This window comes from Caretta caretta, chromosome 6, assembly GCF_965140235.1.
Source record: "Caretta caretta isolate rCarCar2 chromosome 6, rCarCar1.hap1, whole genome shotgun sequence".
In the NCBI taxonomy this organism is placed as follows: domain Eukaryota; kingdom Metazoa; phylum Chordata; order Testudines; family Cheloniidae; genus Caretta; species Caretta caretta.
Window position 1 is genome coordinate 128,600,361 of NC_134211.1, and position 13,554 is coordinate 128,613,914.

Below are 13,554 nucleotides of genomic sequence, written 5' to 3' on the forward strand. Positions count from 1 at the left end.
GGGATCGTACCTACTGTGGTTCCACGCGAGTCTTGTCTTGGATCCAGTACTATGTACTGTTTTCACTAATGAATTAGATAATAGAGTTGAGATGATGCTTATCAGATTTTCAGACAACACCAAGCTGGGAGGGTTCTCTAAAATATGAAGGACAGGATTAGTATTAAAATGACCTTGACACACTGGAGAATTGGTCTGTAACCAACAAGGTGAAATTTGATAAAGACAATAGCAAAGTACTACACTTAGGAAGGAAAAATCACATGCAAAATGAGGTGTAATTGGCTAGGCAGTAGTTCTACAGAAAAGGTTCACATATTATATCTATATACACGCACACAGAATACTGTCATCAGTTGTTCTCCATATCTACTGACGGTAGGACAAAAATAATTGGCTTAATCTGCAGCAAGGGAGATTTAGGTTAGATATTAGGGGGTTGGGGAATCCCCCTCACTGGAGGTTTTTAAGAACAGGCTGGACAAACACCTGTCAGGGATCATCTAGTTACTTGGTCCTGCTTCAGTGTCTGGCTAGACAACCTGACCTCTCTTGAGTTCCCTTCCAGCCCTGCATTTCAGTGAGTCTATGAGATTCTGGGCAGAGATGATTTTGTTGGTGCTGGGCTGCTTTTGTTAACTTGCCTGACTTCTGACGACAAATCGTTTATTATTGTTGCTGTTACTGCAGTAGTGTCTGTGGGGAGGGGGAGAGTGAGATGTGGTCTGAGTGTACTGATAAATATTGTATCCGAGAAAGATTTATTCTTTGAGTGCTATCTTGTTTCTGCTGAGTCAGAAACTCCATCAGTATTTTCTTCCTCCTCTTTTGGGGGGAAGCAGCTCGGCCATGGTGATTCCCTGGGGGAACGACATTTTGGCCTCCCTTCCCCCCTCCCCCGACCCTATTGCTATAATGGGTATCGGGACTGAGAACAGCTGTGTAATGAGTTGCATGCTATTATTCTCTCTTTCTCCCATGTCAGTATGTGGCATTTGGTATAAAGGGAAAGGTGTCAGATGTATTTTTTCTCAAGCCATTGTATTCCCATGTCTGTTCTTTTTGAGTGAGAAACCTTCATTTCACGTCAGCTTCTTCAGCCTGCTCCTGATAGTTTGTTGTTCAGTCTGTTTGCTATATAAGCATGTATTCGCATACACACGCTTTCCCTGTGTGCCTGTGAGTGAAAGAACACAACGTGGGTGGGGGGTGTAGTGATTTTATCCCCATGTGCTTGGGATGACTGCAATACTCATGGCTGGCGAGGCTCTGACTGAGGTATTTAGGATTTGCCAGATGATGCCCCATCAAGCCATTGTGCCCAATACCATCACCTGTTTTGTAGGTCTGTGCCTCACATGTTACACAAGAATATATTCTAGCAATGTTTTAGAAAGATCTGCATTTTAAGTACAGGTTCATTTTTTTATATCCTTCTGTAAAACCAGTTTGCCTCCGTTATGGCAGAGTTAGGAGGGAGCTACTAAAGCCTGTGAAATAGTCTAAAAGAGCATTGCTGTGCCTGAAAATGTCCCCGTTTTAAAGTCTGATACTGAAGGATCTTGCAGGCCTAGAAATGAGCGCTGGTCCCAGGGGGATGATGGGGCTCTGTCTCCCCTTCTCACCAGTACAAAGGTCCCACTTCTGGCCCTGCGGGGCTGTGAGGTAGAATCAACGAATCATAGAAATGTAGGACTGGAAGGAACCTCGATAGGCTCCCTAGTCCAGCCCCCTGCACTGAGGCAGGTTTGAATGTTTCAATTTTTTATGGACAGAAGGTTTGGTTTGGTGCAAACTGAATCTTGCCCATCCTGGCTGGGGGTAGGGTAATTTTTTTTTTAAAAAAAGTCCATGTTTTAGGGGGAAAGAAGCAACTTTTCTCTGGCAGGCTGATTAAAAGGAAACTGTGGTATTTGAATGTGCTGAGAGATTTGAAGCCTTAGAACAAGTCCTAGGGGGTGGATAGTCTCCTGAGGGTGGGCAAATGATACATGATAAATGTACTTATCGCATGGCTCTGCACCCAGTCACATGGTTTTCCCTCCACACACTGCACGTATCTGTATTTAAATGGACCTACTACAAAGCTAGCAATCACTTGTAGGTGTTATCCATGCAAGTAAACGCATCCGATGAAGTGAGCTGTAGCTCACGAAAGCTCATGCTCAAATAAATTGGTTAGTCTCTAAGGTGCCACAAGTACTCCTTTTCTTTTTGCGAATACAGACTAACACAGCTGTTACTCTGAAACAAGACTGTGTGGCACCCAATGTGGCTGTTCACATCTAGAAATCATGCACAACTCCAGGAAATGTATTTTGATCTGCATTAAGCCCACGGCTAAGAGAGAAGAAAAAGCTGGGTTACAAAACGAATATAGCGTGATGAGATTGCGACGATAATTGAACATGGCAAAAATGTTCTCTTCAAGTCTTTGACGCTCTTAGTGCTCTGTACTTATCAAAAGTAGCTACGTAAAGTACAGAGGCAGAAGTGCCATCTCTAATGGGGCTAACTGCGGAAAGCTCAGCTGAATGCTAATAGGCTCCTAGCACAAACACTAGTCTGGTGACACGAGTATATAGTTACAAGCTGCACTTACTTCTGATCTCGCACCTTCCCTGGTAGACTCTTTCAAACGGGGGAACAAGCTGTCTAGGAAAAAGTGGAAATGTTATCGTGTATTTTGTACACGAGCACTGATTGCATTGACCACCTCTTCTTATCATCGTTATGCCAAGGTCCTAGTCAAGGGATTACGTGACACTTGTTGGAAAGAACTGTTCAAATGTTCCTTCCCAGAGTTGTTTGTTCGTAGGTTTAAAATGTGCATTAAGAAAAGCCTTTGCGGGTAATGTCGTGACAGATTTCTGAATGTTGTCTTTAGTCCTTGACTGTTCTATATGTGGTCTGCAGTCAGTTCTATGATAAAAAAAAGTTTGCAAGGTCAAACATACTTCAACGGAAAGCCATGCGACCAAAAGGTTCATCTCATAAAAATACTAGTAGCAACAATGTATCTTTTCTTCATTTTTGCAACTACTTTCCCTGTAAATACTAACTAGGGAACCTTCTCTTCTTTCCCCCCCCTTTCCCTTTGAAGTTCCGCCCAATCTGACTGTTCCACAAGAAAAATCACCTTTAGTCACCCGGGAAGGAGACATTATAGAACTACAATGCCAGGTGACCGGAAAGCCCAAACCTATCATTCTTTGGTCCAGAGCTGATAAGGAGATTGCAATGCCAGATGGATCCATGCAGATGGAGAGCTATGATGGAATACTGAGGATAGTGAATGTGTCAAGGGAGATGACAGGAACATACAGATGTCAGACCAGTCAGTACAATGGATTTAATGTGAAACCCAGAGAAGCATTGGTGCAGCTCATTGTGCAGTGTAAGTAAATTCTTATTTTCTTCTTATGCATTTTGGGGGGAAATGACTTGATTGTTTCCTGGTAAACTCATAGCAATAGGAGCCTGCTGGTTATTCCATGCATCGGTGTCCTGCTGTTTTGGTTCTGTGGTTCCCAGAATTCATGATTAGAATATGCAGATACCATATAAATAAAAATGCCACAAGCTACTCATTGATTTAAAAAGTATCTGATAATGCTGTTGTCAATTTTTAATGAACCTGTGTTATTCTGTGGATGTCTAACATTACTCTTCTTTAAGTGCCAGAACAAATAACTCATGTAGAAGAGTGTGTTTCTGTAAATTGTGGCCCCCATACTGATTTCACTTATGGACATTATGTGAGATAAGAAAAAAGTTCATGGGGCTTGGTGTATGCGGAACTGTTAACACACTTTGCATGGGGAACTTTTTAGAGTCTCAATCTGTGAATTATAAACAGTGTTGCCATAAAATTCAGTCACATTTAGGAGAGAATGTGGGGAAATAAATTACTTTGCAAACACTATGCTTTTATGATCAGAGAATGAGGTGGGGACACTAATTCATTGTCATGTCTGTGTAAGTGACAGATAAGATGGTCTCTAGGAGACTTTCAAGTCTGAAAATCAAATCAAGTTAAAAATGCTGGTTCTTATTTTCGCTGTTAAATAAAGTGACTTATGCGCCACTCAGTTATTCCTGATATAGATGAACCAAGCAGCTCTTTAGGTCAGGGACTCTCTCTTGCCATGTGTATGTTTACTGCTTGGCCAATGAGTCGCTGATCTCAGTTGGGGCCTCTAAGTAATACTGCTATTCTCCTCCCAATTAATAATATAGTCAGTTATTTTAATATGGTATTTTTATTTTTGGTGGTCTCTTGCTGAAGAAACCATTTGTGATTAACAGAGCTGCTCACCTGTTTTTTACACTTCGGTCAGATATGCAGAGGTACACTGGCACATCCCTTATACATGTAAGCTCACAAACATATGTAAGTGGCCTCATCTCAAAAAAGATATACTGGCATTAGAAAACGTTCAGAAAAGGGTAACTAAACCGATTTGGGGTTTGGAACAGGTCCCATAGGAGGAGAGATTAAAGAGGCTAGGACTTTTCAGCTTGGAAAAGAGGAGACTAAGGGGGGAGATGATAGAGGTCTATAAAATCATGAGTGGTGTGGAGAAAGTGAATAAGGAAAATTTATTTGCTTGTTCCCATAATATAAGAACTAGGGGCCACCAGATGAAATTAATGGGCAGTAGGTTTAAAACAAATAAAAGGAAGTTCTTCTTCACTCAGTGCACAGTCAATCTGTGGAACTCCTTGCCTGAGGAGGTTATGAAGGCTAGGACTATAACAGGGTTTAAAAGACAACTGGATAAATTCATGGAGGTTAAATCCATAAATGGCTATTAGCCAGGATGGGTAAGGAATGGTGTCCCTAGCCTCTGTTTGTCAGAGGGTGGAGATGGATGGCAGGAGAGAGATCACTTGATCATTACCTGTTAGATGCCTCAGAGGGAGTGAACCTGGCATTGGCCACTGTCAGCAGACAGGATACTGGGCTGGATGGACCTTTGGTCTTACCCAGTATGGTCATTCTTATGTTCTTATGACAAATAGCCACATGGATTTTTGTTGCTAAAGATTCTGCCCCAAGGCTCTGTAACTGAATGTATTATCTGCTCCTTCCACTTTCTCCTCTTCTCTCTTCCAATGGAATAGTGGCCTCCCATGGGCTAGATGCTTATGCAAGCCACAATGGGTTTAGATCACCCCCACAGGAGACTAGCTAGTCCCTCCTTAATAAAGACACCAACTGGCTAATTCTTCCTCATACGTTAACACTTCAGTGCCATGGAAGAGGTTAGCTTTTAGAGGAAGAAAAGCTACATTAGCTTCCTCTGTACTTTTTGCTGAGCACAAGAGGAGTCGTGTCCAGCGGCAGATGCACTGAGGAAAACTCTTGGGAGCGTGAAATTGAATGTCACGTGGCGGGGACCTTGGGGGAAAGTGGTCTCCAGAGCCCCGCATGGGGAAGTGAACGCAAAGTAAATGTGACGATAGTGTTCTGATGCGCAAGGCACTGGCTGAGGAGCATGGAGTCCAGGGGTCTGTTCCTGACTCTGCCACTGAGCTGTGTGGCCTGGGACAAATCACTGCCTCTGTTCTCGCTCGCACCCTCTCTCTGTCTTGTCTGTTTAAACAGGAAACTCCTCAGGGCAGGGACTGTCTTTTATGCTGTGTTTGTGCAGCACCTTGGACAGTGGGTCTGAGTCTAGGCTGGGCCTCTCTAGATGCTAATGCCATACAAACAGTAAGGATAGTAGCAGAGGTGGGCTATTAGAGGGATCCCTCCAGCACCTGGGATAGGGTGCAGTTTTACCTGAGTGAGGTGTTGCAGATAACAGGAGAGCTTAACTAGAAATATTCCTAATGAAAATCTGGTTTTAGGCTTTTTGAAGCTGCTAAGATGTCCATATGTCTGCCTTCTCCAGTCTATTCCCCTTCGTAATGGTAAATCTGGGATTTGTGTGCCTTGTCCTCCACCCTGGAATTCCCCGTGATGACACAACCTTGGAGAGCCTTGTTTAATCCATTTAGAAACCAGAAACATGAGTTTCAGCCTCATTTGGGCACTGAATTGTTTGTGGGGTCCTTGGAGGAGAGTAGGTTTTTTGGGGAATGTTGGAAGAGCACTCTGGACAGTCTGTGCCTGTCAGCATGCTGCCAAGGACAGAGAGGAGCAAAGTCAAACCTAAAGTTGCAAGTAATGGAGGAGTTTGTAGGCAGCTTCTAGCCTGAGGTGCATACCCAGCGTCAGAGTCTGAGTCAGGTTTCAGGGTCCAGGCCAGGAGGAGAGGTCAAAATCAAGCTGAGGTCTTTCAAGAGCCTGTATTGTCGTGGCAGCTACAGGAGATCTATGCTGTTGCCTGGACACTTCCTGGAACGCCCCTGGGGTTTATATAGAGTGGGAGCCACTCAGGAGCCATGAGGCTGCTGCCTGTCGGACTCCTTGAGGCGGGACTTCCTGCAATTTCTGTCCACAGCAGGTCATAGATAAGGGAATACAAGCTGGGTATAGCTGCTGATGCTTAGCAGCCTGGAGGTGTTTGCTGTCTGCCAACTCTTCAGGCCCGGCTTTGAGACCCACTGGCCTTACAGTGCCTCACTAACCCTGCTGAGTTTGCTCACTTGTTTTACCCCTGTTTTGTGTCCCATCTTGCATATGTAAGGGCCTGATCCAAAGCCCACTGAAGTCACTGTAAAGGTTCTCATTGATTCCGGTGGGCTTTGGCTCACCCACTTGGGCTGCATTTAAGCACGTGATCAACATTAACATCAATAGGAGCTAAGCATGTGTTTTGCTGAATGGGGATGGACTGCGAAAGCTGGGCCTTGCTTCCCACAATTCTATAGACTTCTCAGAAACTACCCGTCTCAGGCCCCAATCAGTTCCCTATTAAACTCAGTGGAATTTCTCCACTTGACTTCCATGGAAGTTGTCGGAGCAAGCTCTCAGATAGCTGAGAGATAAGTAACAAAGTCTCTCTCCCATGCCTCTCAACCTAGAACATTACGAATACTTTTGTTATAATGTTAGAGGGAAAAGCTCTGGTTTATATTATAGATTTAAAAACAAAAAAACACCACACTATTTGCACCAGCTGATGTGTTTTGAAAGTGCTGGGAGAAACAACAAGAACATGGTTATGAGAGGCCAGCAGTATATCAAAGGTCTTTGGGTGAGTTTTTTTTTTAAAATGTGTCTTTGTTTAGATTCCTACTCGTTTTGTGCTGATATTAGCAAGTGAGAATTTGAATAGAAATGGGGAAAGCATGGATTTCATAATGATCTTTGAGGTATTGGAGAAGACGTGTGTGTGTGTGTATGTATGTTAACATTAACTTCAGTGTTCTTTTTATAATGGTAATACTATTAATTTTATCTGAGATAAAGAAACGTCAGTGATTTTAAATCAGTAATGGCTGTATGATTTATTCTTGGATGATTCTGTGTTCTAAATAGAAAGTGATATTTTGGTGAAACTCTGTGAATTATGTAATGACTCATTAATTTTGCTTTTTCTGCAGTGTGTGGGGGTGTGAGGAGAGAGGTATGAAGAAGTGTAATGTATCTAGTTGCACACAATCCAGTTCTTTATGGCATAAAAACAAGCTCTATGTGTGAAACCAAATCACCTCTGTGGCCAAGCTGAATGAAACTTAGTTAGGTCCCATCCTGGGATGCAACCGCTTCCATAAAACTGAACATTTGAGTCCAATTCCCTCAGTTCATACCCAGGCAAAATTCCCCTTGACAGTGGTTTTTAAGTCAGCTGCGTCACATGTGTAAAGGAATAGGCGTTTTTCATGCGGCCACTGTGAACAATGAACCCCGCCATGACTACTACTGTGTGCAAATACACCCATCATTAATGTTCCCTTGCCACCTACCCACCTCATGTATGTGTGTTTATTCCCATATTGTGTATTGTCAAACTCCTAGATTGTGAGTTTCCTAGGACAAGGACTGTCTTTGTGATACAGGTTTATACTGTGAGCACTAAGTCATCATTCGGGCCTTGTAAGCCTCTTCAGCATCATGACATTCTGGTAGGAGATGTGCCATGGAGTGCAAAGGAATCATGGCAGTCAGAGATGGAAAAGACCAGTTAGATTATCTAGTCCACCTTCCTGCTAGTGCAGAATTGGTCAGCATACTTTCTAGTGCAATTTCAAAAGCCCCCAGTCGATGATATCCCAACCACCTTCTCGGGAGACCACTCTATACTCAAATACAGCAAAATCTACGCTCCTTCCATACTCATGACCTGGGAGGAGGATCCAGTGGTTAGGTCATTAGCCGGAGTCCAGGGTTCACTTCCCTGCTCCGCCAAAAATTCCCGAGTGACCTTGGGCACATGAATTAGTGTCTCTCTGCCTCAGTTTCCCATCTGTAAAATGGGGATAGTAGCACTTCCGTTCCTCCCTCGGGTGTGTGAAGATAAATACATTAAAGGCCATGAGGGTGCTCAGATTACACTGGAGAGCTGTAGGTTTGGGATCTGTTGTGGACTCTTTTGACATTTTCTCTTAAACGCATCAATTGCTTGTGTAACCCACCAAGCCTCTCCATCCCACAGGGTGTGAGTACCATGCCAGTCTTTCCCTGCAGAACCTTGGGATCTAATATAAATACAGCCCCATTTGCAACAGTAAAACCAGGATAATGGCTACCCCCCACAGCTTCTCTTGGACCCATGGGTTTTGCCATAGCAACATAAACCTCTCATGAGTGGCTGGGAATGCTCACCAGAATCCTTGTGGAAAAAATCACAACACAAGGATTTCCCCTGCCCCTCCCGCACCCAAGGGGAGGGCCACTAAAAGGAGGCAGCCCTAAAGTTAGAGGTGTGCCCCCTGGAGCTCCATGAAGTGTGGGGTCTCTGTCCTATGTAACTAAGTCATCCCCAGGCTCCAGCTGGAGACACCAGGGAAAACTGTAAGGTGGACAAGACCCTGAAACAAGAGAGGAGACACCTTTTCCAGGACATGGTGACTACCTCATCCTGCCCCCGTGTCCCACCCTACCAAGGAACAAAGTCACTCTGATGGATCTCGTGAACACTGACAGCAAGGGACACAGATGAATGGTATCAGGCTCCTCAGCCTTGCCGGTTCACGGGGACTCAGTGGCTTCTAAGGGGTCTCTACCCTGTTGCAGTTTCTTGCACACTCACTGGACTGTTTTATCCACAGCAGTGGGTCCCACCGTCTATGAAATGGCCAACATTTGGGCATTTCAGAGTGAGAATTTGGCCTGTAAGTACTCAGCACTATTATCTCTCTTACAGGGCGTATATTGGGAGGGAGCCCTGATGTGCAGGCAAGGCATTCGGTGGGTGTGGGGGCTGTTTGTATCGGCATTAGTCCATTTGCATTGCATTTGTGTATTTTCAGTTAACTCAGTCCCTTGGGAGTACAGTAACTTAGGCCGGGCTGCTCACCTTCAGTATATTCCCTGTCCAACGTGTGTTGTTAGGTGCATTGCTCCCATTAGTTTAAACTACTTTTAGAGTTTCCTGGGAGGACCACAGCCTGCACTCTGAGGCTCCATGCATTTTTAAAGCTGGTCTTGCCCTCCTGCAGAGCCTACATGAGGTTCCAGTGAACACAGGTCTCCTTATCCAACCTGGGAACTGTTGCTCGGAAGACAGCATCCTTGCCCAGAGGCAAGTGGGTAGGAGTCCCCAAGCAGGAGGCATTATACTTAAAATATGTTGTGAAAGATTGCTCTTCCGGATCCAGCCTGAGTTGAAGGACACCAAGTAGGAAATGGGAGAGGTTTGTGCAGTGAAATGCCCCTGGGCTTCATCTCTTCACACCTTTGGCCATTTCCTTTGTGTCTCTGCATCCCCATGTGCAAACTTAACTTAATTCAAGTTTTGAAAAAAAAGAAAAGAAAAGCAGCTTTGTTGGCACAAAAGAATGGAGTCCAAGAGCAATTTAGATGCTCCACATTTTCTACCAGAACAGGACACTCAACAAATAAAAAATGCCATCAGGTACAATATGATCAAATGTTTACATCATGTACCTTATCAAGTGGTGATACTGGAAAGGGCAGAATAGTTTTTCATGAGAAGTTATTCTTTCCTCTTGGGCCTTCATTTTATATGCTGTAATATTACTTTGGTGCTACATAAAATATTGCTGATAGCATAAACTGCTTTTCAAATGTACTGGTCTCCACATACTTGTAAAGCCTCTTAAAACATCAAATATACTTCAAGGTAATTTGATTTGCACAACAGGACTGTGGTACATTGAATTTCCTTTCACTATAACCCGAGGTTCTATGTATGAATCATAGAAATGTAGGACTGGAAGGGACCTCGAGAGGTCATCTAGTCTAGTCCCCTGCACAAAACATCCCTTACAGTTATTTCTCTAACCTGTTCCTAAAAACCTCCAATGACACAAATTCCACAACCTCCCTTGGCAATTTATTCCAGTGCTTAACCACCCTGAGAATTGGGAAGTTTTTTCTAATATCTAAACTAAATCTCCCTTGCTGCAGTGTAAGCCCATTACTACTTGGCCAGTCCTCAGTGGATAAGGAGAACAACTGATCAGCCTCCTCTTTAAAACAACCTTTTATGTACTTGAAAAGTATTTGGAATAGAGCACAGTTCATTAGCAAGAAATACTGGGCCTGATGATGATCTGTTTCATTAATGTAAATCTGGAGTGAATCAGTAGAATTCAAAATAGTTGGTCTGGATTTACATCAGTGTGAGTGAGCTCAGAATCAAGTCCACTTTGCTTTGATTCTATGATTGTACAGCTGAAGATAGGAAAGATTTTGTGCTCTAGTCAATATCTTTGCCAATGCAAGATTGTTTGCACATCTCCTTAGTAATTGTCCAAACATGTGTCTAATGAAATAACCAGCTGGGAATTTTCGCTATAGATGTTCAATTGCCCTTGGACTGCAGCAACATAATCTATCACAATGGCAGACCGTAGTGGCACAGTGAGTCTGTCCATACTGTACCCTTTAACAAGCAGGTAAATCCTTTACTCGGGTCCCTCTGCTTATAAATTACAGTAAAGTCAGAAAATACCTAATGTACAGATTAGGTAGAGATATAGAGGTGAGAAGGGAAACCAGCGAGCAATATAGGCAGCTTCTGTAATTGAACTCATGTTAGGCTTGGTCTTTACAGCCTGGGTGAAAGGCATCCTGGGATGCTTGTGGGGTTTTTTTGTACAAAGTCTATAGGAAAGACAAGGAGACAGTCCTCTGACCTCGAAATAGATTTTTAAAAACGCACAACTGTACTGTCAGTCTCTGTCTGTCTGTCTGTCTCTCTAAGCCCCACGTTATAGGGGACCTACAGTATTTTAGTGCTGTGCTATTGTGGAACTAGCAGAGGGATTATATACTCACTAAGCATCTCACCCTACTGCTGTGATGTCCTGCTGTACTGGGAAGCAAAGGACAGGACCATATTGGCCAGTGCTACCTAAAGAACAGAAATTAAATATAAATATAAATCCTTGCCAAAGAGGAAAGAGCAACATTTGAAGGAAAAGGCATTTGGGGCCAGATCTTATGCCATGGAAGGAAAGTGTTCAGCACATAGAGGAGGGTTAAGAGGAAGCACAAAAGGGACTTTATGCCTCCTTTGTGATCCCTGGATGCTGGGGTCAAGTCAGTCGTGGCAGCCTGGAGTTTCTGTGAGTGAAGGATGGTATGAGACTGCCCCCTCTGTCAGTCCTAGACTGCTGGGAGGAGAGAGGAGCAAGTAACCAGTTGCCTTCTGCACCTGCCATTCTTACCACTCTGGGTAGCAGGGGCAGAACATACTGTGTCTTGTCAAAGCATTGTCTCTGCTTCTGCATGAGAATCAATGCCTCCAGGAGTTTAGGGTTAGGGTGAGCTGTGCCTTACTAGCAGAATGGAGCGCTGTGACCGAAGGCACCCCTGTATTCACACCCTATACATTATTGTAATAATCTTTGTGCAAAGCATGCTTTGTGACATATGACTGAAAAACTAACAACACACTGATCATCAGTAGTCTTGTGTAATGCATGTATGAAATGCGTATTGAGAGTTATGAACATAAGATGAAATTATGACTACAGTGTGTTTAGCAGACAAGTCTGGGGAGGAGGTAAACTGGTTTCTGAAAGACAACAACAAGCGGACACCTCTAGACAGGGGTCATCAAAGTTGATTGGCGATCACTAGTAAAATGGCCATTCTTCGGCAACAAAGAGGGGCAGGAACAGCTCGATCTGCATTTTAGCAAACAACAATATGGAACCTCTTTCACCGCGAGACTCTGTCTCTGTCCTCACAGCTGGAATGAGCTTTATCTAGGGGTAACCCTCGGGAAAATGGAGACTGGATGATGAAAGTGAGGGGCAAAAATAGCCCAAGCTTGCTTGTGTGCACACATTCTCTCTCTCACCTAAGAAGACCAAGGAATCAGCCCTTTGACTTTGGGAGGGATCCTGGCCTGAGAATTTGGTCAGTCCTGTTGCTGGGAACATGTGGTAAGGAGTTTCCCTTGAACCTAGTCGAGCTTGTTAAGTTTTGCTACTAGAAAGTGTTTTATTTTTGTCTCTTGTAACCATATCTGACTTTAATACCATATATTTGTACTCACTGAAAATCTCTCTCTCTCTTTGTAGTTAAACTTGGTTTATTTTTTAATCAAAACTAATCCATATTGTGTTTCAACTGAATGGTTTGGGTAATGCCAGTTAAAGTAGCAAACTGTTGCATATTGACCCTTTACAGGGACAGCAAACCTCTGATATCTGAACCACCCAGGGGAGGGCAGGACAGTGCAGAACCCATGTTTTGGGGAATACTTGGGACTGGGAGTGTGTTGGGGTCACCCAGCAAGTACTAACCAAGGCTGGAGGAAGCCAGAGTGTGACTGGAGTGTTGCTGACAGGCTGCTGGGGTCAGAGCGGCTGGGCCAGGGCTGCAGCTATACATACACTCAGGGGTGACGTTGCCTGCTGGCAGGCTGCTTGTGAGTTGCCCAGGTTGGGAGCTACAACAGCAAAGCATTGTGAGACACCCCAGGGCAGACAGGGACACAACCCCTCACCGGTCTGGAAGGTGACAAGCACATAAAAATGGGTTCCTTAAAGAAAATGAATAAATCTGTGCGTATAAGGATTTCTAAGGAGTCTTGGCAGCAGAAAGCTGAAACACCACAGAGTTTCTTGGAAAAAAACATATTGTCATTTTTTAATTATTATTCAGCAAGGAGCAGTCTAAACTATGTAGCATTGCACACCCTTTAAGGTCTAATTTGGTAGCTATTCTACGGTACCCCTGACTTGAATAGGAATTTTGCCTGTGGGCCTGTACTTTTGCTAGGTCTTCACAAAGTGAAGTGGAAAAGAAATATTTGCATGCCTCCTACATAGCTGAAATAACATCACCCTGGATTTTCAGAATTACTGAACACCGGTTGCAGTCAATGCGACCTAGGGTTGTTTAGCATCCCTATAATAAGATGGAGTTCATGGGCTGTCTTATTTGTCATAGTGTCTATTTAGACTGTAAGTCTTTCAGAGCAGGGACTGTCTGTTACTATGTGTCCGTACAGTACCTAG

The 13,554-nt window shown here is 43.8% G+C and overlaps 1 protein-coding gene across 5 annotated transcripts in view; it reads left to right on the forward strand.

Moving 5' to 3' along the window:
• The window catches only part of MDGA2 (MAM domain containing glycosylphosphatidylinositol anchor 2), a 691,558-nt gene that overhangs the window by 454,026 nt on the left and 223,978 nt on the right, over window positions 1-13,554 (forward strand). For all 5 annotated transcript variants that reach the window (XR_012669127.1, XR_012669125.1, XR_012669126.1 and 2 more), the window contains one exon: window positions 3,104-3,397. Coding sequence is in view for 1 of the 5 variants with exons in the window: in XM_048853669.2 (XP_048709626.1) it covers window positions 3,104-3,397 (294 nt within the window). In the remaining 4 variants the exon portion in view is untranslated. The remainder of the gene's footprint in view (window positions 1-3,103; window positions 3,398-13,554) is intronic.